The 26,621-nt window shown below is 59.1% G+C and overlaps 11 protein-coding genes across 11 annotated transcripts; 6 read left to right on the top strand and 5 right to left on the bottom strand.

The window, feature by feature from the left end:
- Window positions 1–53: 53 nt before the first annotated feature.
- SCHCODRAFT_02541803 (GroES-like protein) lies at window positions 54–1,786 on the bottom strand. Its single transcript, XM_003031803.2, has 5 exons — window positions 1,249–1,786; window positions 1,125–1,197; window positions 823–1,070; window positions 588–761; window positions 54–531 (listed from the first exon to the last, which is right to left on the bottom strand). Exons 1-5 carry the CDS (start codon window positions 1,467–1,469, stop codon window positions 249–251), a joined length of 999 nt encoding a protein of 332 aa, XP_003031849.1. The 5' UTR covers window positions 1,470–1,786; the 3' UTR covers window positions 54–248.
- Window positions 1,787–2,360: 574 nt separating this feature from the next.
- SCHCODRAFT_02625652 (uncharacterized protein) lies at window positions 2,361–2,770 on the top strand. Its single transcript, XM_050345311.1, has one exon. The coding sequence runs from the start codon at window positions 2,405–2,407 to the stop codon at window positions 2,618–2,620; it is 216 nt and encodes a 71-aa protein (XP_050199996.1). The 5' UTR covers window positions 2,361–2,404; the 3' UTR covers window positions 2,621–2,770.
- A 268-nt stretch (window positions 2,771–3,038) lies between these two features.
- Window positions 3,039–7,359, bottom strand: SCHCODRAFT_02625654 (uncharacterized protein). Its single transcript, XM_003031802.3, has 5 exons — window positions 7,050–7,359; window positions 6,779–6,989; window positions 6,075–6,730; window positions 5,132–5,933; window positions 3,039–5,077 (listed from the first exon to the last, which is right to left on the bottom strand). The coding sequence occupies exons 1-5, from the start codon at window positions 7,170–7,172 to the stop codon at window positions 3,204–3,206; spliced, it is 3,666 nt and encodes a 1,221-aa protein (XP_003031848.1). The 5' UTR covers window positions 7,173–7,359; the 3' UTR covers window positions 3,039–3,203.
- SCHCODRAFT_02286865 (uncharacterized protein) lies at window positions 7,211–7,759 on the bottom strand. Its single transcript, XM_050342284.1, has one exon. It carries the CDS (start codon window positions 7,576–7,578, stop codon window positions 7,246–7,248), a length of 333 nt encoding a protein of 110 aa, XP_050199997.1. The 5' UTR covers window positions 7,579–7,759; the 3' UTR covers window positions 7,211–7,245.
- Window positions 7,760–11,585: 3,826 nt separating this feature from the next.
- SCHCODRAFT_02732652 (uncharacterized protein) lies at window positions 11,586–13,544 on the top strand (the record flags this gene model as incomplete). The annotated part of the gene is made up of 9 exons (XM_050347135.1): window positions 11,586–11,650; window positions 11,705–11,727; window positions 11,804–11,861; window positions 11,911–11,979; window positions 12,093–12,365; window positions 12,418–12,692; window positions 12,861–12,908; window positions 12,932–12,989; window positions 13,048–13,544. The coding sequence occupies 9 exons, from the start codon at window positions 11,586–11,588 to the stop codon at window positions 13,241–13,243; spliced, it is 1,065 nt and encodes a 354-aa protein (XP_050199998.1). The 3' UTR covers window positions 13,244–13,544.
- A 598-nt stretch (window positions 13,545–14,142) lies between these two features.
- Window positions 14,143–15,078, top strand: SCHCODRAFT_02286911 (uncharacterized protein). Its single transcript, XM_050342285.1, has one exon. It carries the CDS (start codon window positions 14,319–14,321, stop codon window positions 14,808–14,810), a length of 492 nt encoding a protein of 163 aa, XP_050199999.1. The 5' UTR covers window positions 14,143–14,318; the 3' UTR covers window positions 14,811–15,078.
- Window positions 14,603–17,513, bottom strand: SCHCODRAFT_02748515 (uncharacterized protein). Its single transcript, XM_050347218.1, has 5 exons — window positions 17,152–17,513; window positions 16,881–17,091; window positions 16,183–16,832; window positions 15,586–16,041; window positions 14,603–14,957 (listed from the first exon to the last, which is right to left on the bottom strand). The coding sequence occupies exons 1-5, from the start codon at window positions 17,272–17,274 to the stop codon at window positions 14,832–14,834; spliced, it is 1,566 nt and encodes a 521-aa protein (XP_050200000.1). The 5' UTR covers window positions 17,275–17,513; the 3' UTR covers window positions 14,603–14,831.
- On the top strand, window positions 17,403–18,736 carry SCHCODRAFT_02732654 (uncharacterized protein; the record flags this gene model as incomplete). The annotated part of the gene is made up of 5 exons (XM_050347136.1): window positions 17,403–17,521; window positions 17,569–17,743; window positions 17,793–18,074; window positions 18,124–18,237; window positions 18,293–18,736. The coding sequence occupies 5 exons, from the start codon at window positions 17,403–17,405 to the stop codon at window positions 18,530–18,532; spliced, it is 930 nt and encodes a 309-aa protein (XP_050200001.1). The 3' UTR covers window positions 18,533–18,736.
- Window positions 18,737–18,781: 45 nt separating this feature from the next.
- SCHCODRAFT_01125310 (uncharacterized protein) lies at window positions 18,782–21,093 on the top strand. The gene has a single exon (XM_003032237.3). The coding sequence runs from the start codon at window positions 18,828–18,830 to the stop codon at window positions 20,982–20,984; it is 2,157 nt and encodes a 718-aa protein (XP_003032283.1). The 5' UTR covers window positions 18,782–18,827; the 3' UTR covers window positions 20,985–21,093.
- Window positions 21,094–21,913: 820 nt separating this feature from the next.
- Window positions 21,914–23,323, top strand: SCHCODRAFT_02502057 (uncharacterized protein; the record flags this gene model as incomplete). The annotated part of the gene is made up of 8 exons (XM_003032236.2): window positions 21,914–22,016; window positions 22,063–22,105; window positions 22,159–22,348; window positions 22,399–22,501; window positions 22,550–22,676; window positions 22,730–22,841; window positions 22,892–22,972; window positions 23,024–23,323. The coding sequence occupies 8 exons, from the start codon at window positions 21,914–21,916 to the stop codon at window positions 23,321–23,323; spliced, it is 1,059 nt and encodes a 352-aa protein (XP_003032282.1).
- On the bottom strand, window positions 23,268–26,344 carry SCHCODRAFT_02625663 (uncharacterized protein). The gene is made up of 3 exons (XM_050345312.1): window positions 25,686–26,344; window positions 25,348–25,632; window positions 23,268–25,293 (listed from the first exon to the last, which is right to left on the bottom strand). The coding sequence occupies exons 1-3, from the start codon at window positions 26,295–26,297 to the stop codon at window positions 23,527–23,529; spliced, it is 2,664 nt and encodes an 887-aa protein (XP_050200002.1). The 5' UTR covers window positions 26,298–26,344; the 3' UTR covers window positions 23,268–23,526.
- Window positions 26,345–26,621: the final 277 nt, after the last annotated feature.

Below are 26,621 nucleotides of genomic sequence, written 5' to 3' on the forward strand. Positions count from 1 at the left end.
TTTTCCACACTTTCACTCAGAGCCTCGCGCTCGGCCGGTAGGCCTCGCTAGACGAGAACTTGGGCAGGTTTGACCGCCCGAGCGGACGCGGTCTGAATCTACAGGACTGCCGTTAATTCACCGCGTCGCCTCGCCAGCGGGCGACCACCCTGCGTCGACGCTCGCGTCTCCGTGAGCGAGACCTCTCGGAGCCCCGGGTCTCCACAGCTGGCAACGCCTGAAGTGGCCGATTCTAATTACGCCATCCTCTACGCAACGAGTACACCGCGGTAACGAATTCTGCCCTCTCGTAGTTCTTGCATAGCCTGTTCGATGCCCTCCTCGTTCATCGAGAACGCCTGCACGATGGGCTTGATGCCGTGCCTCGCCGCGAACTCGAGCATCCTGCGGTAGGTGATGCGGGGAGCGGCCACAGTGCCTTGTAGGGTAAGCCCTTTCCTGAGCAACGGGAAGAGCGGGAAGCGCTCCAGGTTTCCCATCTCGACGGTCAGTACAATGATTGTGCCCTTTGGCGCCATGATGTCGAGATACCTGAAGAACGTGGCTTAGATTGGAAGCGACAGCGCCACGAAAGACAGGTTAGTTACAGATACCAGTCTGGTTGAGAGCTCGTCGCTACGAGCAGACAGTTGAGGGGTCTGACGTTGTCGAGGCTCTCTTGTCCGTTCACGGCGTGAAATTCGGAGGCGCCCAGTTGGATAGCCTCATCCTTCTTGTTTTCGGTGCTGCTGAAAGCGACGACCTCGCAGCCCATCTTACACCTGCAAATAGCGGAGGGCAGCGTCACATATGATCGCCAATGGTCAGTGGGAAACTACTCACGCGAACTGGATCGCTAGATGGCCGACCCCACCGATGCCGATGACCCCTACGCGGTCGGTGGACTGGACACCGTAGCGCGTCAGCGCCTCAAAGACCGTCACGCCGCTGCAGAATAGAGGCCCGGCATGTACAGACTCAATGGCGTCGGGGACGCGCAGGAGGAAGGGCTCGCGGATGACGGCGTGGCTTGCGAAGGATCCAATGTCAGGGTTGCAGAAGCCATAGAGCTCTGCCTTTTCGCAGTACATCTAAGGAAGAGTTCGTGAGGTTCGAGACATACGAAGGCCAAGGAGAATACGCACGTCTTCGCCTTGGAAGCACAAATCACAAGTGCCGCAGGTGCCCTGCATGTAGCTCCATCCGACGCGGTCGCCGCTGCACAAGGGTATGGGGAAGTGAGCGGACAAAGTTCAGGAGGGAACGTACGGCTTGAACATAGTACAACTAGGCCCTACTTGCTCGACAAGGCCCACGCCTTCGTGCCCGAGGACGATGTCCTGCTTGCAGAAGAGAATGTCGGTGAAGCAGAGGCCCGAATGCGTTATCTTGACGACAACGTCGTCGGCCCTAGGTTCCCTGTGTGTCGTGCCTCTGACGATCTTCCCGCCTTCCGAGCCTTTGAACACGGTGAAGTCGACGGACGGCATGCTATAGGTAGACACAAGGAGAATGTGGGATGGTGGATCGGTGGAGTAGCAGAGGCACGAGCTTAAGTACCTTTCAGATATCTTGGCGGTGGCATCCCTAGATTCTGGAAGATGAAGTCCCGAATGTCGAGAGGCGCCTGAGGTCGAGCGACGGGCAGAGCGGACCGGGGAATGCGAAAGGGGAAAGACCGTGGCCTGCAAGTATTGAATTGACTTGTCGCGCCTTCGGCCGCCTTTGATTGTACGGTATATCGATTTCGGGGGCCTCCAAAAGACTACTCTGAGCTGGTCCAACGGATATACTAGTACTCATTGAGAGCCGTGGGCGTGGGTGAATAGCGCCAGAACGCATTCGTTGGTCTTGTAAGTCGATCCGATATACAGGACTGTCTACTTCTGTCACGATGAGCGACGAACGATGCTGATCGACTCTCCAGTACTCACAGCCTTCCAGGACCGATTCGAGATCATACAAGTCGGACAGCACCTCCGAAGAAGCAGGGGAATATGCGAATAAGGTGGCAAACCAAGCTACGCTCCCACTCGGAGGGCAATGGCGCTTAACGCCCGTGTTAAGCGCTTGTCAATACCTGTAGTGCAGGGTCTTCCTGATCCGAACGAGGCCGAGCAAATGGACATGGTCCCCACGTGCCTGCACCATGCGTAGCTTTGGAAGGCGATTATGCAGAAAGAGAATATCGGCAAGAAAGTCCGGTGAGAGGTCACTGCTGCTGTCGCGCATCCATAGCGTTGCATATTATTGGTAGATGACATATTGGGATAGCAAGGATAGATCATTTCGTGTACAGCGCATCAAAACTGAAAATAATTGGTCAGACGGCGTTAAGGAAGGATATTCTCGACACCCACTGACGCGGGCTCTCAAGAAGAGCAGATGACAAACATTGACCCATAGTAGCAGAACTAGGGTTCTGATGGCCCGCGCCGAGGTGAGGCAGCCGCTGCTAACGTGCTTTCTGCTCTCGTACAGCTTCTACGATCCCTTGAGCTTCACAGGAGAAGTCCGACGACAGGCCAGAGAAATAAATGCGCTGAACATAGGTCCAAATAGTTTATGCGACTTAGACGATGCAAAAAATTGCTTGCTGCTGCCAAATGCATCGGCGACGCGAATTCCGAACTTGCGATGAAAATTGGCGAAGGCTCGAGGCGAACACGCTGGCTATCGATCTCTCCCGCCAGAGGCTGCCAAATGGATGTCAGTACGTGACGAATGCGCCGACATGTTCGGAAAATATCTGCGCTAGAGGCCATAAGACTGCACACCCGTAGGAAGGAAGTGAGAGTCAGGAGTAAAGGGTCAATAACAAACAAGACCACGTGCCCCCGGCCTATGCCGTTTCTTTTGTTTCCGTATCCGGAAGCATTTTTGCCATCGTTTCTGCAGGATCCGGGCGTAGGCTGCCTGAGGGGGTGATGCGCGCGAGGAGCCAGCGTAGTTCTTTCAGTCAGTTGCTGCTTACAGTCTGAACCTCACGTGGTCACGAATACCATGTTTACTCGAGTCATTGTGGCGATTGTCAGTCGAAGGATATCGAACTGCGGCGACAGAAAGCAAGACGAGTGCATTCAAAATACAACAGCCAAGAAGCTGACACAGCAAACAAGAAAGCCTAGATAGCATCGAGAAAGCTGGACAGACAGCCACGTACATATATACAAGCGGGCGTATTAGATGTGTTCAGTCATAAGGAAGACGTTGATGGCCCCTCTCTACTTTCTCGCACGCCCCCGAGCCTTTTGCTTCGGAGGCGTCGGCGGCCGGGCCCCTCTCACGCCCCATTTCTTCCTCGCTTCCTCCGCCTCCCACTCCTCGATGTCCTCGTCCTCCTCATCTGGTTGGTACTCGTCCTCATCGTCGTCGTCCGCCAAAGGTACAGCGACTTCGACTTCCTCTTGGTCTTCCTCGTCACTATCCACCGCGCCCTGGACGTAACCCACGCCCATGAAGACGGGCGTTCCTCCAGCGCCGCCGTGCGCCTGGAAACCGCGACGCTTGCTCCGCTGCCCGAAACCCGTGAGGACACCGCTCTCGAGTGGATCGTCGTCGGACGATGCGCGACGCAGCTCCGCGGCAAGCGACTCATCAGGATCTTGATCAACCTCAGGAGTCTGCGGACGCCGTAGAGAAAGCGGCGGAGGAACTCGTATCCTGGGCCTGGAGGGCGAACGAGATGATATGGCTTGCTGAGTAGGCGCAGCCTGCCGAGAGGGCGCAAGCTGGCGGGATGGCGCAGTGAGGCGGAACGTTGAGTTTCCCGATTCGTGGAACGAATTCGCCGATGCCTGAGGCGCGCGGGAGGTCGAAGCCTGTCCCTGCGCAGACTTGGGCACGCGCTGCGCCTTGACCTCGCGCGCCCGAGGCTTCGGCGTAGGCATCCCCCGCGGAGATGGGCTCGCGTCCATCGTCATGTCTAGCTCGCGCGTCGTACGCAGGTCACCCAAAGTCATGTCCATCAGGTTCTGCGACGACATATCCCGCCCCTGCTGTGTCGAGAACGGGTTGAAGGACAACTCGTCATCGGACGACTCCGAGATGGGCACTCGAGGTGGAGGGATGGCCGGCACCCGTCGCACAGGTACGCGCTGAGGACCATTGGTGGAGAACCGGGGTGCAGGTGGAGGTGGCTCGCGGCCTCCATTACTTTCCCCACTGGGCGTTCTGCCCATTCTCCCTGGTGCCCTCGGCCGCGAAAGCGAGAGCTCCCGCGCAGGCAAAGGGGACTGGGGCACCCGCTTTCCCAGCGATGATGGCGGTGGCGGGGTCGGAGGTCTGCGCGGCGGCGTCTTGGATCGCATGGATACCCTTTCCATGTCGACATCCATCTGCTCGTCCCGCATGCCCGTGCTGCTTGACGCGCCTTGATTCTGGTAGACAGAGACCCGTGTCGGGTAGCCTGTGGCCTGACTTTCATAGGTTTCGCCGTCGCGCGGCGGCACTCGTATCCTTGGTCGCGTATCGGCGGGCGGGAATGGTGGTGTCGACGGAAGGCGCTCCTCCTCACGCTCACCACTGTTGTCTGAGCAAAGTGAGGGCGTGGGGTTGACAGAGGATGATTGCGGTGGTACAGGCGCGTCGAGATAGGTTGACTGACGGGGAACATGGGAGGTCGAGGCCGCATCGGTATAGCGAGATCTGGAGGATGTATCGTCGGTTCGAGAGCTGGATGTCGCGGTGTTGAAGCGGGAGTTAGACGCCGCAGGCGCATCGTTGGGGCGTGAGCCCGATGCTGCGTTATGCAGACGAGAGGAGCTAGCAGAGAAGGAAGTCCGCATTGGCCCGTTCGCATGCACGGTCGACGCATTAGCATACCGCGTGGACATGTTGGCGGACCGCATCGACGCATTCGCAGACCCCGTGGATGTATTCGCAGACGCCATCGAGGTATTCGACGTCCCCGACGACGAAGTCGCAGAGGCCGTCCTCGAAGGAGCAGCAGCACTCGACGTGTCGAGCGAGTTGTGCCGCCCCTCCAGCGAATTACGCCGCCCCATGTCGATCGACTCCCGACTCCGCCAGCTGATCGTCGACGCGAAGCTCGACTCGCCAGATGCGAGAGCCAGGGTACGCCGTTTGGCTGCTGCGCCTGCAGGATCTATGTGTAAGCACAAGGTGCTGGCTAGGAGACATAGCGACGTACGAATATTATCCCACACGCTCCCTCCGTCATTCGCCTCCCGCCTGCGCTTGTTACCCACTTGCGCGAGCTCGGGCGCGACTGCAATTGTTTGACGGCGGGGTCCGCCGCGTCCTCGTTCTTCGCCAGAGGATGAGTGCTCTCCAGAGGCCGACGTCTGATCTCGCGAAGATACCGTGTGGTCCCTCGACGTCGCAGTTTGACCACTCGAGGAGGCCGTCTGCGCCCCCGAAGCAGAGCCACCGTCCCTCGACGACCTCGACGGTACGTTGTGCTCGCGCGACGATGCGTCCGTCAACGATGCATTCGATCCATTGCGACTCCTCGTCAGTCCTTCGCGATTAACCGACAGATTTGACCCCGTCCGCCTCAGCGACTTGACCAAGCTCGCCGCGATCTCCGACGGCCGAGTCGCACCGCGGTCGATGCCCTGTTGTCCACTCGAGCTCGGCACGCCGGGGCCCACCGATTGGGTAAAACTCCCTGCCAATACTACGCCACCCCCATTGGCCGACTGGTTAAGCTCCTTCCCCGACGGCACCTTCCGCAGCCTTACGCTCTTCATCTCCTGCAAAAATGCTGCCATCTTGTCTGCGGGAAGCCCGACTGCGGGGCGCGCTGCGGCACCGCGATTTATGGGTTTCTCGGTGGGAGGGGGCATGTGCTTTAGTCCAGCGCGTAGGTTGGAGAGTAATTGGTCGGACTGGGTGGTGGGGGCGCGGATGGTCATGGTGGGTGGAGGAGGCGGGGGCGGAGGGGGTGGTGGGGGACCCATCGAGTGAGTAATGACCGGGCGGCGGGAGAGCTGTGGGCGCAATTAGTTGAGGCTGACATGGCAGCAGTAAGGGGTAGAGGGAAGGGAGATGGGGGTGGGGGTGGAGGAGGCAGAGAAGGGGGAGGGAAGAAGAGGGAGGGTGCAGGAGACGATCACGCGCGTATCACATACCTCCTCCTTCAACCGCTGTATCTCTTCCTCCAAAATTCGTATGCGCTCCTTATCCCGCTGGCGATCACGTTCTGCATCAGGCCCAATTGTCGGCTCGCGTGCCCAGCGCAGCTCGTTCTCATCTTGCTCTTGCTTGACCACGGTGAGTTCGCGCTCCATCCGTAGCACGCGTTCGTGCCGCGCGATCGTGGTGTCGGCTTCGTCCGCCCGGCCCTTGCCCTTGGCGGAGGAGGGGATGCGGGGAGGGTAGCCGTCGCCGTCTTGTTCTTCCTCGTCCGAGATGACGATGATGTTGTCGTCTGCTTGTGGGCGGTGCGACCCGCTGCTGTTTGCGTGCGCGCGTCTGGGAGATAGGTGCGTCGGTGGGAATGAGTTTACCTCAATCCTGGTCTCGCGTATGGGCCTCGTGGGGGGCGCGTCAGCCGAGTGCGATGAGCCGTTGTTCGCACGTGCGCGTTTGGGGGATGAGCGCGTCGGTGTGGGTGGGTCTTCTTCAGCGGTCTCTCGTATAGGTGTCGCGGGGGTGAATTGAAGAATAGGTCGCGGAGTTTCTGGCATCATCGATGGCGACCGAGGGAACAGGGAGCCCGGCATGGTGGGTCGTGAAGATGAGGCGGCTGGGACAGGTGGGGGCGGCATGGATGTAGCTGGTTGATCTGCAGACAATAAGAACCCCGTCGCGAGAGCGTGTGCAGGCTACGCACCCTGTTCCCCCTCATGTGGACGCGTCTCGGCGCGTTTCCTCGCCGCTTCCCCCGCATTTGCGCGGTCGCGTTCGCGCGCGGCCTGTTTCGCTCTCTCGACCTTCTTCGCCGCATTGCGGGCGTTCGGGGAGTCGTGTCGCGTCTTCTTGTACCTCCCCGGCTCCTTCCTCAGCTTGTTATGCGTCTTGTGCTGCGGGGGCGCAGCAGATGGCTGGTTTGCGATACGGATATGGGTGATCTATTGTATTTCCCGTATAGTTGATCGCCGCACCTGCTCATCGGTCCGCCCTGTGGCATTCGCGACAAAGCACTCGAATTCGCGCGAGACAAAGTCAAAGACGCTGGAGAATATGCCCGAGCGCTCGGGGGAAGGGTTTCGCGGCGGGGGCGACATGAGCGTCGAGGACGAGTTTATTGCACCTACGCGCGGGGGCGCAGCCTAACAGCCGTACACAATGGGCACGCGCCTATTGTTCGGCGCGCGTGCTCGCCGCCCGCCGTCCTCCATGAACGTCGTCGTTCTCGCAACGCAGCCGTCGAGTCGGGCTGACAGGCGTGCGTGTGCTGGGTCGGGTGGCCGTCGCTCGAGGCTGCTTCAGGCTTCTCGCGCTACCGGCTCCTTGCGCTGTCGGTCTGTCTCTGCGTTGCGTCACTCGATCGGTGCGAGTGCCGCTGTCGGACCGGGTCTGCGTTGCCCGCGTCGCTCGCTCGGTGCCGCGTCGACAGGCGATGACGTGGGCTGGCGGGTGTGCTTTGCGCGCGCTGTATAAGTAGCGGCCACGCACTATGCGGTCTTGCATTGTCCGCCGCCGGTGGTCCGTCTACCCTGGAGTGTGCTGCGGGGGCGGGCTGGGCATCGGGGCGTGATGTGACGGGAGTTCAACCGGCGCGTTTCCTAATGCGGTCGCCATGCGTGAAATCGCAAGTCCCACCTAGCCGAGCGTCGAAAAACACAAACATCATCCAATCGCCTCCGGACCTCGCGGGCTCGCTACAGGGGGTGAATGTGAGCTCGATTACCGCGCGAATTTGCGATTTTCGCCCTTGTCCTTGTCCTACACCCTCCTTAACTGCCCGATCTCGGTTATAAGTGTGACATGTGGGCTGCTACTTGTCGTAGGGTAGCTCTTGCTGCCGTTCAAGCTGGGGGAGGTGAGTACAAGTCTATTCTCCCACTCTATGTACTTTGCTAGCCATTGCCTAGTCTGCAGCTATGGCTACGATTTTTCTACTTGTCCTGCACATGACCTTGCCAAGCTCAGTGGGAACTGCCAGTCAGTGTGAAGCAAGGAGCGTGTTTAGGGACGGTGGGGCAGTGATGCACGAGGTCAGGGCATGCTCAGGGCGGATAACCAAGTATCACCATCATTTCCTTTGTACGTACCTGGTGGGAAGGCCGTGTTTCAGAAATTCAGGCAGGCCGAGTTCAAGACTAGAGTATGCAGACGCTCATGGGCCTTGTCAGCAAGGCTACGCATGAATTAAGCTCACTCGAAGCGAGACCTTGAGCTCAGTGCAGATGCAGAGGTCGACGAGGATTAACGGTTGCTCGCGGAATCACAAAGTGCTCAGAAGATGAGATCAGGGTTCACTCGGAAGACGGAGATCAGACTGCTCAGAAGATGGGGATCAAGGTCCACTCGGAAGACACGGGGATCAAGACAGAACAAGAAGCACTCGCAAGACGTACGTACAGAGTCAATTTACATAGTAGTATGGAAGTCCAAAGTAGCAACACTTGCGGTGGCCGACTGCGGCCTCGAACAAGTATGGCAAAATTCAGACTGATGGGTGGACAAGTGGGGTACAGTCCGTACAGAGAAGACAAGGAAGATGCATACAAGTGAGCGAAGCAGAGACGGGATGAGTGAAATACCCACAAGACAATCAAGCTACGGAGGGGCTGAGCGACCCCAGGAAGGTATTCGAGACATGAGAAGCATGGACAGATGTACGGAGCTCACAGGGCTTGGTGAGGTTTCTCTGATGCCTCATCTCGCTTGCCAGATGACGGGATGTTGCTATGTTGATCAAGGGGTAAGTAGAGTGGTGAGATGGATAGGATAGGCTGAGGCAGACAGGACAGGACAAGTCGAGATGGTACTCGTGACTCCGAGCAAGCACAACAGGGACTCGAGGCCCGTCACACGTTGTATGTAGCCTCTACTCAGTGCTGACGTTCCTTGTGGATGAGGCGAGGGTTCAGACATCCTCAAGAAGACAGGTTTGACGAACTCGGGGGAGGTGGATGTGAACAAAAAAGCAGTGGCCAGACTGTCGACACTTGCTCGATAGCGCTTCAAGGTTGGGAAGCGATTGGGATGCAGGAAATAACGCGAGATTGAAAGCGAGGGCAACGGCTAGGAGAGGAGGTAAAGACTAAGAGAGAAGGGAGGTGCCACGGAGGCCTGAACCAAGAAACGCAGTCCACGAGGGGGTGAGCTCAGATATTGAAGTCTTGCTCGCCGGACTTGCATCAGCTTTGAATGCGTGGCAGGACGGTATATTCTGCCGCTAGTCAGTATAGAACTTGTGAGGCGAGAGCTGTAGATGCACCACAGCTGCGCACCCGCTAAGCTATGCCGCAAAGCTCCCAAACCTCGACTTGATGAGCGAGTCAAACGAGCGACGAGCAACTCCTTGTGGCGTGCGGCGATGAGGTGGGTGTGGAAGAAGAGAAGGTGGCCGTTAGCGGGCAGCAGTGGCGAGGACACTAAGGAAGGTTGCATGGCCCCATGAGGAATGAGTGTGGTACGGCACGGGAAGGATGGACGACGAGCAAATCAGCCTGCACGCGTAATGCAGCGGCGCTCCACGCTGCGCACCGGAAGGCGGACAGGCAGAAACGGGGTCCTTGCAAACGAGCGAGCAGAGGACGTGCCGCTCAGGGTCAAGGGGACATGGGGAATACCGAACGGAAGGCAAAGGGATCCGCGGAGCGGAGACAACAAGTCGACAACTCATCCCGTCCTCAGTCCAGATCATGCCCTGTCACTCTTGAGCGCGTTCGTTAACGAGACACGAGGGAAGATCATTGTCTGTGAAGGCAGCGTCTACCTCTACGCTCGAACGCCGGGCCTAGGAGGCTACTCATCGAGCGCTACGAGAAAATGCGATATATTCGTGAGTACTCGAGGTATTGTGTGAGAGGAGCGAGAAATGTGCGCGAAGGCGTTGCAGGAGGGCGATAGGCGCGACGGCGAGGGACAAAGGGAACGGAGGTGATGGTCGGGATCAAGAGATGGCGTCCGGCTCACGCACCGCCTAAGCGCCCGTCCCCGGCCCGCTGCTTCCGATCGCCCCTTGTTCCCCGCGTCCATCTCGATTCTCGTCTATCGTCGTTGTCCCCCGCGTCTCAGAGCACGTATACTATGTCCCCGGCATATTTGGATGCTATCCTCTCCGAGCGACGCTGTCAGCTATCCAAGAACGCGTTGAATTCTCAGATTGAACTGCGGTGACGCGCGGCGACAGACCCGTCTACGGCACCTACCCTCCATTATAATCCTGAGTGTAAGACGCGTCGATTGTTGCTCGTGTGAGTACGTGATGGCTTATGTAGCGCTTGAACGATCCCAGCCAAATATCGACGTAACTCTGATCATCAGAGGTACCGAGCGCGATCGAGACGGCTCTCCCCCATCCGTGAGTTGACGCCTCTGCTCCTGGAACTTCAGAGCTTACGATCTTTTCAGTCATCCCCTTCAATCTCCAGACACGCCGAGACGCCCCGTACTTTCTGCACGACGCTAGACATCCTCGCCTCCTCGTCTCCCCTCCCACCCCCCACCCTCGGTCGTCGCACTGACGACTGACCACGTACGGAAAATCCCTCATATACAATCTCCCCAACATGCGCTCAATGAAACCATCCCCGCCGAGTGCTTACCGGCCTCGCAAATCCGCATATACTTTGCGCGCCACTTCCCCGCCCCAGTATCCTCTCTCTCTTTTCGCCCTGTTTCCTTACCCAACACCGAGGAATTGCATGACATATCATTATATTACTCCGATGGAAGCTTGATACGCGGTGACGGAGGCCGCGCCGCTGTCGAAATCAACCGCTCCCACCCTTGGCAAGGAGAACGAGTTCCCCTGCCCTCCCCTGCCCAACTGACCCCCGTAGCATGTCAACAGGGTCATGGTCACGTGTAAAAACGCCGGTGAGCGCGCGCGAGGCGGAAAAAAACGACGACCACGGAGACGGCGCGCTGATTTTCCGTGCAGCTCAAAGCCTTCTAAATGGAGATCCAGCGTGATCGCACAAGTTCAACTTTTTCCTGCCTTTCTCTGGCGCCTCCCTCGACCTCGCGTCATCGTCACGCGTCACACTTTGCCTCGTGTACCATACCAGAGTCCTCTAGCGCTGTGGTTATCCCGGCGTTGTAGAGGGGGACGATGCAGGACGACTAGTGAGTGCACCGGCGCATTGCGCAAAGGACAGCGCCCACCACTCTCGCCTCCTTCTCCGCGACTCCACGGGCGGCTTCCCGGGTCCGCAGTGGTACGTTTCGACTAGTTTTGTCCGCGATCTGGCTGACATTCGCGCAGGGATAGGCGGAAGATTGTGTGCGCGCGAAGCGCGCTTACTCCCCCAATCTTCCGATTTTCTCTGGGCATCCGCGGCCCCGTCTAGCCGCAAACGCCTCGGTCTGATGGCGGAGCTGGTCTGGAAGTTCTTGCGGGCGCCGCGCGGGCGGCGTAGCCGTCTCGCGGGGTATAAAGGATGGCGAGATTGGGCCTTTTTCATCAGCAATCCAGCACTTCTCCCCTCGTCTTCTACCATCCTATCCTATCCTATCCTTCCATGTACTCTCTCATTCTCATCGTATCCTTGCTTCCGCTCTTCGATACTGGCGCTTCAGATAATAGGTGAGCCGTACATTTTCCATTCCTACTTCCTTACTGACCTGATTTCATTTGCAGCTTGACGTGTGCTATCAGACTGGGTCAGTCCTTTCATTCACTATTCTTCATTGACTAATTAGTAATGCACAGCTCTTCCTTTACTTCCACTACCCTTAGGCTCACAACGTCGACCGCAAAAGTCGAGCTCACCGTTTCGACCAGCGATGAGCCCCAGGTGCGTAGGGCTCTATACTCCTCCCGTTGCGTCCTCTGACGCGCTCTAGAACGCAGGCGACAGCGATGGCGGACCTAGTCGCCTTGGCTTCCGCGCATCGCCATCTTCTTGCTAAACGGTGCGTCGTCTTTCAGTCACATCTGGCCTAGCTGACCGAAGCCGCAGATGACGAGCGCGCCCTTCGCTGCTGATGACGGCGACCTCAACGTCTTACGCACCGTGCCTCGGCAGATGCACGCTGCCGGCATTCTTCATTTTCTGCGCCGTCCGCCACCCCTCGACGACGTTTCCGACGACGGGCACGCAGGATTCGCCAAGCGACGCCGCTGTCAAAGAGAGCGCCACTGTCGACGCTGCTCGCCACGGCCGACACGCTGCGTGCACGCCGCCTCTCATCCGTTTCAACCACGTCGAAGACGACGACTCCAGCGATACTCCCGCAAGCTGCATTCGCCACCGAGGGAGGGGCCAGTGCCCCCTCGAAGACGCCGACTTTGCCCGAAGGTACGCCCTTCATCGCTACTATCCACGCGCAACGGCTGACTGACATCTGCAGGACCGAACCCAACGCTCGCCCCATCCCCTCCACGACACGCTCGCGTCCTCCCCGCGGCGTTGTCGGTGTTGACGGTCTCGTCACGCGCACCGCCGTCCATCGCCTCCGCCGTCGTGCCACGTATGCGCCCTGGCCATGCCTGGGAGACCGGCGGGATATCGTCAGCACGGCGAGGAGACTGGCAGACGGAACACGTGTAACGAGGCGCTCGCTTCATCGACATCTGGGTGGTGAAATGACGGCGGGAGTGATGATACGGTCGCGCTGCAGGCATGGTACGTTTACCGTACTCCTCGGGAAGTGTTGCCGACTGACTTTAGGCGCAGATCTTGCGCGTCGATCTCGATCTGGGGGACTCCTTCACCGTCGTGGCCCCTCTGCAGGGACTGTATAACGTGGAAAATGCGAACGTGGCACGACGACGCACTGAGACCCCTTTCAAGCTCATTTTCCTGGATGCCGAGCCGCCGGAGGCATGCGCGCGGCCTCTCGTCGAGTAGATACGACGAGGGAGGGAGGACCCCCTCCTCCCTCATTCCTGTCGCCTGCATGGGTGGATGGTACGAAAATCGGTACGTGCACCTAATCGCTGGCCTCCCCTTGCTTCAAGTCACTGATCCGCATTTTTAGGTATTTTCCTCGAGGCCCGACCGCCGGAGACACGCGTGCGCCACCCTCGGCTGAGGGAAGCGAATGCAGGAGGGGGTCCCTCCTCTTGCTTACCGTGAGGACCGTGCCCACGCTATTTTTCCGTCGAAGGGGTAACCTGTTTTGGCGAGTTGTTGCCGTGAGCCCCGCGAGGAAAGTCGTCAAGCCCGTGTTCTGACTCTGCGCGACCCCCGTCGTCCCTTCGAACAGACCCTCGACCTCCCTTTTTTACGACCCTTGAGCCGCCGGAGGCATGCGCGGGCGCCTTGGGTGATGAAAGCGGCGAAGGGGGAACTTTTCCCCTTGACAAAGCATGCCCGAAAGTGCTGCCCCCCTTTTCGAGGACCATGGGTGTTTAGATGAGTCACGTCGCTCTCAGGTGTCAGTCTGAGCGAAGGCGCATTCCACGCTGCTGAATTGACGATGAGCCGATGAGCTCGTCGTGTAGGACAAGACAGGCGAGACGATACAAGACCCCCATCTCCATTTTACCAACCTCTGACCCCTGCCCCTTCGCCTGCTCATCGACCTCCTCGCTTTTCCGTGACCCCTCGCCCCGTCGTCCCAAAAATACGCGAACCCCTTGAGCGATGCGACCCTCCCCTCGCCTCCGGACACATCGCCCCGTGCCTCTACGCAATCTGAATGTTAAGCAACCACCACGACGAGGTCGTGCGCTGCACGTCGTGCCGAATCGAGTGAGCTGAGCATCACGGTGGTTCTGAGATTTTCGGCAGAGCGTCGTATTAGGTAGCTAGGTAACAGTAAACACACGTCGTGGATAGATATAATGGTGAGAGAAGGGGTGCCCTTCCCGTTGCAGCGCGTCCGCGCGTTCGGTCGTAAGAAATGAATGAAGAAGTGCACGCACGTCTAGTCTGCCGAGCTCAGGGGACTTATTTCTTATCGAGGTGAGTTTTTCTATCCCTTCGCGAAGGGCGTGGCACTGACCTTACCATTCCCTCAGGCCTGTCGGTTGACCGTGACCCCCGCCCTTGCATCATCTCAAGGTTCCGAAGCAAGTTACTTTCCCCCCACTGCACCCTTCCCCCTTTCCTCTGACTCGCTCATCTGTCCTCTTCCCTTCTCTTTGTTCCCCTCTCCCCCTCTCTTCGTGCCCCTCCCTCTCCCCTCCTGTCTATTATCCTTTTTCCCAACGTTGCTTTCCCACCCCTTCCCGTCTCCCACCTCTTCCCATCCCTTACGATTTACCACTTTGGTTGCAAACCCCTGGCCACGGCTATGCCGGCTGCATGGTCGAGTGCCACCACCGACGCATCGGCCTATGTCCCCTCGTTCGATTTCGCTCGTTCCTCCCCCCTCGACTCCCCTTCTCTCGCCGTGCCCCGTCTCCCTTCCCTCTCGACCCCCCTCTGCTCACTCCCTTCGTGTTCACGAAGACTCCAATTTATTATGCAATCTATCTACTACATATCTGTACTCGACGTACCCTACGAGTACTCGGCGTGCACGACGAGTCCCCCCCGCAACTGCCCTCACCCATCACCCCACCCCACTCCACCCCTCCTCATCTCGTCTCCCCTCCCCGTCCCTCCACCTCTTTGAACCGCCCCCTCCACCTTCCTTCCACTTCGTCGCACCTCCCCCTCCCCCTCCTTACACTCCTCCTCTCCCCTCGTCTTCCTCCCCCTCGTCGGACCTCCCCCTCAGGCTCTTCGCACTCCTCCCCTCCACTTCGCCTCCCCCTCTCCCGCCACCTCGTCAGCGACGTACAGCGAGGATGATGTGCTCACCTTAACGACGTGCTAACTCACGCGACCGCACCCTCGCTCGTCTCGAGGTGAGGAGGGGGCAGTCGTCGGCGAGGGGCCAGTCTTCGGCGTGGGCGGGATATGCGAACTCGACGAGCTCGCGCAAGACGGCGGCTTGCTCTTGTTCGAAGGTGAGGTCCTCCTCCCACCCTTGCCCCCTCACTTCCTCCACTCGTCGAACCACTCCACCTCACATTCTTCACGCATCGCCCCCCTCCTCCTTTCCTCCGCACGTCGCACCACCCCTCCCCCACCTTGCCTCCCCCCACCCTTCGCCCCACCACCCCATTTCACGTCGCGTCGCCTCCTCCATTCGTCGCACCACCCCATCTCGCACCCTCCCCACGTCGCCCCCCTCCTCCCCGCGTCGCCCCACCCCTCCCCCGTTGGCGCGCAAAGCGTCAAACTCGCCGCGCCCCCCGCCGCACCGTGCTCCTGAGTCCCCACCTCCCCTTCCCCCTCCCCCATTCCCTCCCCTCCCCTCCCCTCCCCTCCCCTCACACCCCTCCCCTCCCCTCCCCTCCCCTCACACCCCTCCCCTCACACCCCTCCCCTCACACCCCTCCCCTTCCCCCCTCCCCACCCCAACACGCGTCACGTCGCCTCCTCCCCCTCCACTTGTCACCCCTCCTCCCCCCTCCACTTGTCCCCCCTCCCCCGCGGCGCGCAAGCGCCGAACTCGTCGCGCCCCCCGCCGCCTCTCGCGATTGACCGAAAGGTTGGATCCCGTCCGCCTCAGCGACTTCACCAAGCTCGCCGCAATCTCCGACGGCCGCGTCGCCCCGCGGTCGATGCTCTGTGTCGCCCCGCGGTCGATGCCCTGCTGCCCGCTCGCACTGGGTACACCGGGGCCCACCGATTGAGTGAAGCCGCCGCCGCTCCCCGCTGATACCAAGCCGCCCCCGCCGGTCGACTGGTTAAGCTCCTTCCCCGACGGCACCTTCCGTAGCCTCACGCTCTTCATCTCCTGTAGAAACGCCGCCATCTTGTCTGCAGGAAGCCCGACAGCTGGACGCGCCGCGGCACCGCGGTTTATGGGTTTCTCGGTGGGAGGGGGCATGTGCTTTAGTCCAGCGCGTAGGTTGGAGAGTAATTGGTCGGACTGGGTGGTGGGTGCGCGGACGGTCATGGTGGGTGGAGGAGGCGGGGGCGGAGGGGGTGGTGGGGGACCCATCGAGTGAGTAATGACCGGGCGGCGGGAGAGCTGTGCGCGGGATTAGTTGAGGTTGAAATGGCAGCAGTAAGGGGTAGAGGGAAGGGAGACGGGGATGGGGGTGGAGGAGGCAGAGAAGGGGGAGGGAAGAAGAGGGAGGGTGCAGGAGACGATCACGCGCGTATCACATACCTCCTCCTTCAACCGCTGTATCTCTTCCTCCAAAATTCGTATGCGCTCCTTGTCTCGTTCGCGCTCACGCTCCGCGTCTGGACCGACTGTGGGCTCGCGCGCCCAGCGCAGCTCGTTCTCGTCTTGCTCTTGCTTGACCACGGTAAGTTCGCGCTCCATGCGTAGCATTCGTTCGTGTCGTGCCATGGTTGTGTCGGCTTCGTCCGCCCGGCCCTTGCCCTTGGCGGAGGAGGGAATCCGGGGTGGGTAGCCATCATCGTCGTGCTCTTCTTCCTCGTCGGAGATGACAATGATGTTGTCGTCTGCTTGAGAGCGATGCGACCCGCTGCTGTTTGCACGCGTGCGTTTTGAGGGTGAGCGCGTCGGAGGGGGTGCGTTGTCTTCCATCCTGGGCTCGCGTATAGGCCTCGTGGGGAACGCGTTCGATGCGCCGTTGTTCGCACGTGCGTGTTTGGGGGATGAGCGCGTCGGTGTGGGTGGGTCTTCTTCAGCGGTCTCTCGTATAGGTGTCGCGGGGGTGAATTGAAGAATAGGTCGCGGAGTTTCTGGCATCATCGATGGCGACCGAGGGAACAGGGAGCCCGGCATGGTGGGTCGTGAAGATGAGGCGGCTGGAACAGGTGGGGGCGGCATGGATGTAGCTGGTTGATCTGCAGACAATAAGAACCCCGTCGCGAGCGCGTGTGCAGGCTACGCACCCTGTTCCCCCTCTTGGGGACGCGTCTCGGCGCGTTTCCTGGCTGTCTCCCCCGCATTTGCGCGGTCGCGTTCGCGCGCAGCCTGTTTCGCCCTCTCGACCTTCTTCGCTGCATTGCGCGCGTTCGGGGAGTCGTGTCGCGTCTTCCTGTACCTCCCCGGCTCCTTCCTCAGCCTGTTATGTGTCTTGTGCTGCGGGGGCGCAGCAGATGGCTGGTTTGCGATACGGATATGGGTGATCTATTATATTTCCCGGATAGTTGATCGCCGCACCTGCTCATCGGCCCGCCCTGTGGCATTCGCGACAAAGCACTCGAATTCGCGCGAGACAAAGTCGAAGACGCTGGAGAAGATGCCCGAGCGCTCGGGGGAGGGGTTGCGCGGCGGGGGCGACATGAGCGTCGAGGACGAGTTTATTGCACCTGCGCGCGGGGGCGCAGCCTAACAGCCGTACACAACGGGCACGCGCCTATTGTTCGGCGCGCACGTGTTCGTTTGCGTCATCCTCATTGCCAGCAATGAGCATGAACACCGTCCTTCTCCCCGACTTGCTATCTACAGCGCTTGAGGGCCTCTCGGAGACGTCGAGAGAATGCGTACGACGATTGAGGGACCATTATGCTACCAGCAACCTAGCAGACCTGTTCGTCACCTATCTCCAAGCTGAATGGCATGATCATACCGGTACAGGTCGACCCACCCCACGTCGAAATTGGCCGGCGTCCTTGTACTGCTATTCGAGCGCGATGGGCAGCTGCACGTCCTTCTGACGACGCGCTCCAAGTTACTGAGGACCCATAGCGGACAGACAGCCCTGCCAGGGGGACGGGTGGACCCCACGGACGTGAACATCGTCGAGACAGCGGTAAGACGAAAGGAAGTTCAAAGGGAAGATGGAATCTCACCCTCATCAGCTCCGGGAAGCCCACGAGGAAGTGAAGCTTCCTTTGTCCAGCCCGCATGTCCATCCGATCTGCCTTCTCGATCCCTTCGTGTCCGCCCATCACCTCATCGTCACGCCTGTCATCGCGCTGCTGTCAGATGTTAGCTTGCTTGACACCCTAGAGGCGAACGCGGACGAGGTCGCGCATATCTTCACTCATCCGCTGCACCCTATCCTCGATCCCAGCGAGGCCCAATCTTTGTCGCTCGTACCCAAAGGCTCCGAGGACTGGCCATGGACGGAGGACTATCACGTACGTTGCGGCAGACATCCATTCCGACACCTTGCTTACATCTGCGCAGCGATACACCGACGAGGCCCTCTCCGCCTTCCCTGGCCTTCAAGGCCTATTCTACCGCTACCACCGCTTCCGAAGCTCGGCTTCCCCGGTCGCAGGGCTTACCGCGGATGTGCTGGTGCGTTGATCGCTCCCTTCCCCATCCCACACCTCATTCAATACATTCCCGACAGATCAAAGTCGCCTCCATTGCCTACGCCGAGGCTCCCCACTACGAGCGCAACCCGCCCGGACAACCAAAGGACTTCTCCGACCTCGCCTTTCATTCCCTCACTATTGCGGCGAAGGCCCGGAATGGCATAGCGACCCGAGTCACCAATCCGTACCCTGTCAATGACTCCCTGGCAAGCGGCCAGTCGACCCCTGCGCACGGCCGATCGTCTGCGAATGTCAATGAGCAGGCGTCGTCCTAGTCGGCGTCGATTCCTATGGCATCAACGCTGCCACCCGCGCCGCCCCCCTTTCATTCGTCCGCGGACCCGGTCGTAGCGCGTAATCAGGTCTAGGCACTCCGTCGCTGCCACCATCTCGCAGGCCCTGACACCCTTCTTTGACGACTTCACCCTCCGGCCTGCGCACTCAAAGCATGGTCTCGTGAAAGCAAAGTACACGCCATATATACCACTCACGATCTGGCGGTCTACCTGCCACCGCAGCGCTTCCTTTCGTCCACCATAGCGCAACCGACCTCGACCGCCACTGACACCCATGTCGTGGCGACCCTCTCCCCCTGGTACGCAGAGGAATGGTTCCTTCGTTCCTTTGGGGAACGGTACCTTCGTCCCTTTGGGTAATGGTACCTCTTCTCCGCAAGGGAGCAGCCCCTCCTTTTTGCAGGGAAACGGTTCCTCGTCCTCGCATCAGCATGACCCTACCTCGCAGCAGAACAGCTACTCCACTGCATCGGGGTACAGCCCCACCATATTGGGATCCAGCCCTTCCTCTCTATCCTTCACCCCGTCGCCCGTCCTGGGACCTCCACCGGGAATATCTCGGCCGCATGGGATCGACCGGCCACCTGGGGCGTATCATCCAACTGCACCGCCCCATCCACCTGGAATATATCGACCACCTGGGCTACGCACTCCACCAGGACTGACCCCGCCCTCCTCGCGGCCCAATCAGCTTGGTCTAAGTCTCACCGATCCTCCGGCGACAAGCCATACTCGTCCTCCGCGCTTCAGCAACACATCGACGTTGTCTGCGCATGCGCAGTCATCTGTGTTTTCGAACGCATCATCGTCTACCCCACCCCAGCATCCCCGGATCCCCGCGAGCGTGCAGACCGCGGCTATCATGCAGACGCTGAGGGGGCTGGAGGCGCAGTTGCGGGGGCTGGACGGGTGTGAGAGCGTGAGAGAGTCGAGTCTGGGTGGGCAAGCCGACTCGCAAAATACGCAGGCGGAACTGCAGAATGCACGAGCCGACCTACAGCACACCCAGGTCGAATTGCAGACCGCGCGCGCCCAAATGCAAAGTGCGCAAGAGCGCTTGCGCCTCCTGGTCGACCAAGTGCACGAGCTGCAGGCCTCGAGCGCGCGCCGTGCGGAGTGGGAGGCGCGCTGTTTCGAGCAGCACAAGGAGCTGTCAGCGCTGCGCGAGCGCGACAAGGAGGCAACCGCGCGCGGGAAGGAGGTGGACGAGCTTAAGCGCCGCTGCGAAGCGCAAGCAAAGGCGATCCTCCGATACGCGAGCGCGAAAGGCGGGCGTGCGATGCTGGAGGATCGGCTGGCGGCGGTCGAGAGGGAGGGGAAGCGCCAAATCGCCGAGTTGGAGAGTTGGGTGGTTGAGCGGGAGAGCCAAATAACGGCGCTGAGGGAGGCTGGTAGGGAGCAAGACGGCCTGATCGAGGCGCTGGAGAGCCAGGTCGCGGAGTTGAAGGAGATTGGGACGGAGCGGGAGCGTAGGTACTGGGAGTGTGTGCAGAGCTGCGCGGATGCGAAGCGGGAGCGGGATGTGCTGGAACGGGAGCGGGACTCGCTCGAGCGGGCGCGAAAGGAGGTGGAGCGGGAGCTGAGGGAGAGGGAGGAGGCGCTAGACCAAGCCCGATTCGAGCTGGAACGCGTACGGGAAGAGCTTCATAGAGTCCAAGACGAGCTCGAGCACCTCAAGGACGAGCACGACCGTGTGCGGGCAGATCGCGAGATCCTGCAAGAGGAGTACGACGAACTCCGGGTCGAACTCGAGCATCTGCGAGGCGAGCGCGACAAGGCTAAGGACGACTACGAGCAGCTGCAGGGCGAGTACAAGCGCGTTCAAAGCGAGGGCGCGCAGCTAGGCTCCGACCACAATCGCCTGCAGGACAGCCACGCGCATCTTCAAGCTGACCACAACCGCCTTCGACGCAATCACGAGAGGCTTCGAAGCAAACACGCCGAACTGCATCGCAAGCACAACCGTCTTCAAGCCGACCACGCACAGCTTCAGACTCTACACGTGCAACCCGAGGCCGCCTATACCCAGCTTCAAGCGGTCCTCGTGCGACTGCACACCGCGCACGTCGCGTTGCGAACCGCATTCAACGCGGCCGACGCGGAGCGCCGGACGTGGCGCGAGCGCTGCCAGCGCGAGGACGCCCGCCGGCTGGTAGAAGGCTCTGGCAATGCTTTCTTGTCCAGGCATCGTCCCCTACCCATCCCGGCTTCCAGCTTGTTCAGCAAGCCCGCGGGCGAGTCTCAGGCAGCGCAGGGGTCCGCCTCCTCCGCGTCGGACACTTTGGACTCTGGAGGCCCGCCGGATGCGGGCGCGGCGTCCCAGGCGGAAGTCGTGAAGCAGGGGTCAGCGCGCTCGTATGCGCAGGTGGCGAGATTGGCGGGGAAGGCCAATGCAGAGCGGATTGCGAAGGAGGCGAAGCTCAATCAGTGAGCCGTTTGCCACTCGGACAGTTTAGTCTTCGCATGTAAATCTGATCCTTGTATTCTTACTGTATCTGTATCATGAACGTGTTCAACGTATGCTGCTTGTTGCTGAAGTGAGACTGCATTGATGTGGTAGGCATGCCACTGGTAGATGTGAGGTCAGACTGTAAGCAACGACTCACCTGACGATCTGTGCTGCCTCCATACGCGCGTCACCTCCCCAGGCAGCTTACGCCCGAATCTTGCAGAAACGGCGGCAAAATTGCTTCCGGATACGGAAACAAAGGCCACGGCATCTGCCGAGGCCGCGTGGCCTTGTTGCCCCATTAGAGTATTGGGCTTTCGCTCTTGACTCTCACGTCGACTTCCAACTGGCGTGTAGTCGCATAGCTTCTAGCGCCGAACTCGTCCGAGCACGTCGGCGCATTTATCATGTATACTGGCATCCACCTGGCAACCTATGGTGGGAAAGATACGATGACTACTGTGTTCGTCTGGAGCTTTCACCTATTCTCATTGCTGCACGCATCTCTGAGGACTCCCGCTGGGATCCTCGAACTCTGAAAGCCAATGTCACCGGACATAGCGTGCGTGTTTGGTCGGCAGTACGCCCATTCCGTCTCGTATCGTGTTCTCGTCATCACGAGCTCCGATTGAAAAGGGCGCAGTTCAACTCCACTCCACGCCCACGGGTGCGTCCTCGGATGTTGTATACGACCAGTGATATCAGATATGCTGATGAGGTGATACAGCGAACGACTTAAAGTTCTCCGTCCACTCGCCACTTTGCTGTTTGGCCAAGACTCTCGAGGGCTTTGAGAGCTGCACTTCACCCATCAGCATCTGCCGCACGCTGGGAAAGTCGATGTAGCGCAGTACTTATTGGAGAAGTGGCACGCTCCCTGCCTGGATTTGATACTCCCCTTCACCGTCATCATGGCGTCTGTGGCGCCTTACAATCCCCTTGCCACAGGGGACGTCCTGGAGATGCAATGGATCTTCATGCGCACGGCCCTCGATTTCCTGTTCTTCGGCGAGTGTTCCTTCATTTTGGCTTGCTGCATCATCTCTGACGGCGGCGCTAGGTATACAGGCAGCATTGTTCGTTGCTGCTGGCTCTGCTCTAGCGTTCGTATGTCGCCTTCTGAGCATGAACTGCGCTAACCTCGGCATGATATCAGGCATCATGAACGACGTTCTCGGTGGCTCACATCGGCGATCGTCACTCTCTTCATCTCATCGACGATAGCCGTAGTCGCCACCGACAGATATTACCTGCTTCAAGTCCCGCCGTATGTCATCGTCCCAAACGATCCGGCGAACCTGGTAACACGCCTCAACATAGTCTCAACTCTGGCATGGCGGTACAATGTGCGTCTCTTCACCTCGTCCCCTGTTGATCTTGCTCAGGATCCACTTAGTACCTCGTGAGCGACGCGATCGTGATATGGAGAGCATGGGTTCTGTGGCCAGATAACCTTCTCGTGAAGATCATCCTGCTATCAGGGATGTGCGGCAGCATAGGTGAGCTATACCGATAATGGTGGCGCCAATCTGTTGACGGCCTTTCAGCTGGCATCGTCCTCGAATATGTCTGGTCCCTACACACCGTCGAATCGACGATAAAATCACTCGCCTTGACTATTCCCGAAGTTTACATCAACCTTTCCGCTACGATCCTGGTTGGCATACAAGCCTGGTGCGATCGTCTCGGCGATTTCCATCGCGCATATGGCTAATCCTTGCTTACAGGTCCTATCAGCGCAACATAAAGCCGAGCTTCAGTCCCTGGACGAGGATGACGCAAGTCCAGAGGGTGCTACTTCTACTCGTCGAATCTGGTTTTCTCTATGTGCTCATATGGGTATGGCGCTGCATATCATAGCAAGCTATACGCACTGACAACATTCTAAGGCGTTCTTCCTTATCATCATACTCTTGGAGCTTCCTAGTTTCCCTTACTTCATCATCGGATCCATTTACCACGACATCGCGGTACGCCTTGCTCTCCTCGCGCTACGATGAATTCTGACCGGCATCACATAGGGCATCTACCCGACCTTTATCATCCTCGTCGTCGGCTTGCAACGCTCAGCCACAGAGACCTTGCTCGACCCTCAGGCTTCGCACACTATCCATTTTGCGAACGCCGACCCGCAGGCTCTTGCTGTTGACGAGGCGACGGCGCAGGATATCACCACCGACGTCGGCATAGTCAGCGAGTGGTCACCGTCGTCTCAGTCGACGCGCTTCTCGGAGACCGGTCAAGACGCAACGAGGAAGGGATGGTGCGAGGAGGAGATAGTCATGACGCCGATGACTTCCAGTAGCCAGCGCAGCCACTAGGATGAATTCTCTCATGGTGCGTGCGCGCACTCGAACACAATTTTCGCCGCCTTCTACTACGATACGCAGGATCATCTCGGTACTATATGTCCGCTACAACAATAATGTCTTCAAGTCCTTGATGCGCTACACAAACACGTACACAACGCATAATCACCCTCCACGGCTTGCGTAAGCTCTCGACTTGACAGCCGTGATGAGGTTCATATCGCGTGCCCTACGTGCGTGCTCCAGCCTTCGGCGTCGTCGGTGATACGCCCGGGCGCTGAGCTGGAGGCGGCAGGAACGGTTGCAGTAGCTGAGGCACCGTCCCTCGCCACGACGGCGCTACCACCGACCTGGTCGTCGTGATCGTCGTGATCGTGCACGTCTGCGCGGTGCATGAGCTTGGTGATGTCGGGAGCGGCGTCGTCCTGTTCTTCGTCGCTCGCGACTGCAGCAACTTGGCTCTGCACTGGCACCAGGATGGCCACTTCAGAGACATCAGATCCATCTACTCCGGCATGACTGCCACGCGTCCTGACTGCACTCTCAGGATCTATCACTTCGCCGGCGGTGACGAGCCCTGTCGCCCTGAATATCCTCTCGGCGCCGCTGTCCCCATGCTGTCGCGCCGTGGTCTGAGTCCATGTATCGCTTCTGCTAAGGTCGATATGACTTTCGAGCTGCGCCAGATGCTGGGAAAGTAGGTGCTTGACCTTTTTCATATTGTCGAGTAGTCTGTCGCGCCCCTCGTTCCACTTGCAGCCTTTGGCATAGTTCCTCAGAGTGATCCCTGTGTTCTCGTAAAGGTCCTTCTTCCAGTTCGGTGGTGCGTACGGCTGGCCTTCCTCCTCTGATAGAACGTAGGTATAGCCTATGGTGAGGCTCCATCGAGGCTCGACGCTGAACTCCGACCACCGTGGCCTGTCTTCGAGCCTCAATAGACACAGCCGCACCGCTCGGTCCAGTTGACACCAGACGACGGGATGTAGCCTCAGGTCGTGCGAGTGAAACATCGGCCAGTCGACGGCACGAGCGGCGCGCTGAGCGGCCTCGTCGTCCGTTGGCCTGAGCGTCTTGCAGCAGAAGCGCACCAGCAAGGCGAGACGGAGCATCGCACTGGCTTGTGGGGAGGCGATCTGCTGGCGGACCGTGTACAGGTTCTCCCACAGACGCAGCTCCCATATGTGGTACTTGAGAAGATACCAGTCTTCGTTTGGGACATGTAGCATAGTGCGCGCCAGACGTTCTGCAGCGTCTGCGTGTTCCGCAATGCGCGCGGGAGCGATCATCTGACTCAGCGCGCGCAGGCGCTTCGACGCCTTCCAGTGCAGGATCCAGTATCCCCGCCTTACAGCGGATAGCGAATCGCTAGGAAATGCGGATGCCGCTTGGACGGAGATATCAGCCGCGGAAGCATTCAGAGGCGACGAGCAGAGCCAGAGCAATGCTTCTATGGCCAATGATGGGCTTTGCGTCTCGACGTGGGCCAGTTCGCGTGGGCTGACGCGCGGAGGAATAGCAGGGGCACAGTATTCCCAAAACGTCGCGAAAGGTGTCCAACAGCCCTTCGACGCGCGTGGGCGATGACGATGTCTGATATGCCAGCGCAAAACATCGTAGGGCAGGCGTATCACTAGGACCATGTAGTGAAACACATAGTTCGTCATGACGTGAGCAAAGACGATAATGTAGTCGGAAGTGGGCGTCTTGTAAGCGCAATGCGGGACGAATATGGGCAGGATGATGGTCAAGAGATACGCGAGGAAAGAGGCCGCGGAGAGTATGATGATGACTGCCAATATTGCGGTGTTCATAGGCGCAACGTAGACAGCAAGCCCGGCGAAGAATAGCAGCAGAGCGGTACTGAGCAGGGCTGGGAGGAACCCAATGATCTCAGGGACCTTCCAGTGTCCAAAAGATTTGAGACGATACTGACGTACGTAGGTCCGGTCTCGCGGAGTGCTTCCAGTAATCGAGTTGAAGTGCTGCATCACTATTAAGCTCGGGAGGAAACTGTGTTCCACACCATGGAAGCTTACATGAATCCATTGCTTTGCGAGTACCGAGATCAGCGCGGTCAATAGGGAAAGCGTGAGGCTGACGAGCCATAATCCATTGACCCAAACGTCCGTCATCGCATAGGTCTTTGAGGTGAATGCGCCCTGGAACTCTGGGATGTCATTGATTGGGGCTCCGGTAGCCATCGCGCGTTGTACCCTTGTCAGCTCGTATAGTAGCGACGTTGTCATCTGGGCGTAATCAGGGTTCAATGCTTGCGAGCTCTGAGCGACAAAGGTTGTGACGACCGCTGAGAAGAGACCTGCCTATTCGTTACGCATCAAGATGAGTCGTTGACTGCCATTGACAGATAACTTACGAACACCATCAGGACGTCAAGCGTGCCGTTCAACCCCTTCACGAGTTCCGTGTCAGCGATCTGCGCCTCGTCGTTGTAGACGCTCCAGATCCGAGCGTTAGAGCTGAGCTCCTCGCCATGTGCGTCTGGAGCATACTTCTTCTCGTAGTCGACAGCGCTAGATGTATAGCGGGGCTGATCAGCGCGCGCGGTGTGATCGAGCTCGGTCGACAAGTGCATCGCTCCTGCCATCTCGTGGCCCATTTCCCGCCGACGCGTAGCACGACCACCGCTGCTTGCACCAAAGTCCGCGTAGACCCTGGAGCCCGCCCCAAATTCGGTCATCGTAGTAGTAGCTGGGGTCGCTGAAGGCCGATTCAAAGTTCGCGCGGTTTGTTCGGCTTCAGAGGTCTTGAGCTTGGGTGCGTTCGTTGTCTCCGATATGAAATTGGCAGAACCTGGATGTAGTAGTCCTTCTGCGTGCATCTGCTCATTGGCGCGCACAGAGTGAGCGTCCGGAGCAGGATGCAGTTCCGCGTCGTTGTGCGGACGCCTGGTGCCCGATATGCCCTCCTCTGCCATCTCAGGCGTAGGTTCAGGGTCAAGAGTCCCTCGGGTTCCGGATTGAGGCATATAGAGGTCGAAGTTGTGTTCGTTGACTGGCGAGGACTGGATCAGCGCTGGAGCCAAGGAGCGCGCCGAAAGCTGAAACCATAGACCATCGGCCTTCGCTGGACGGGAACTGCCGGGATCACGTGTTATATTGCTGTCTGCGCCGTCGACTCGACCTCCACCTTCGTGCCATAAAATAAGGACGAGCGCCTTTGCACCTCGATGTCAGATGAGCATGACTGGGTTTTTCTTGTAGCGTCCAAGTCCTCCCCACCATTGTCCGCGATCCTTCCCGCGTGGCCAGCGCACCTGTTACCAGCAGGAGGAGCCGTCTGTGCGAGCATT

The sequence above is a fragment of the Schizophyllum commune genome (genome assembly GCF_000143185.2).
Source record: "Schizophyllum commune H4-8 unplaced genomic scaffold SCHCOscaffold_6, whole genome shotgun sequence".
In the NCBI taxonomy this organism is placed as follows: domain Eukaryota; kingdom Fungi; phylum Basidiomycota; class Agaricomycetes; order Agaricales; family Schizophyllaceae; genus Schizophyllum; species Schizophyllum commune.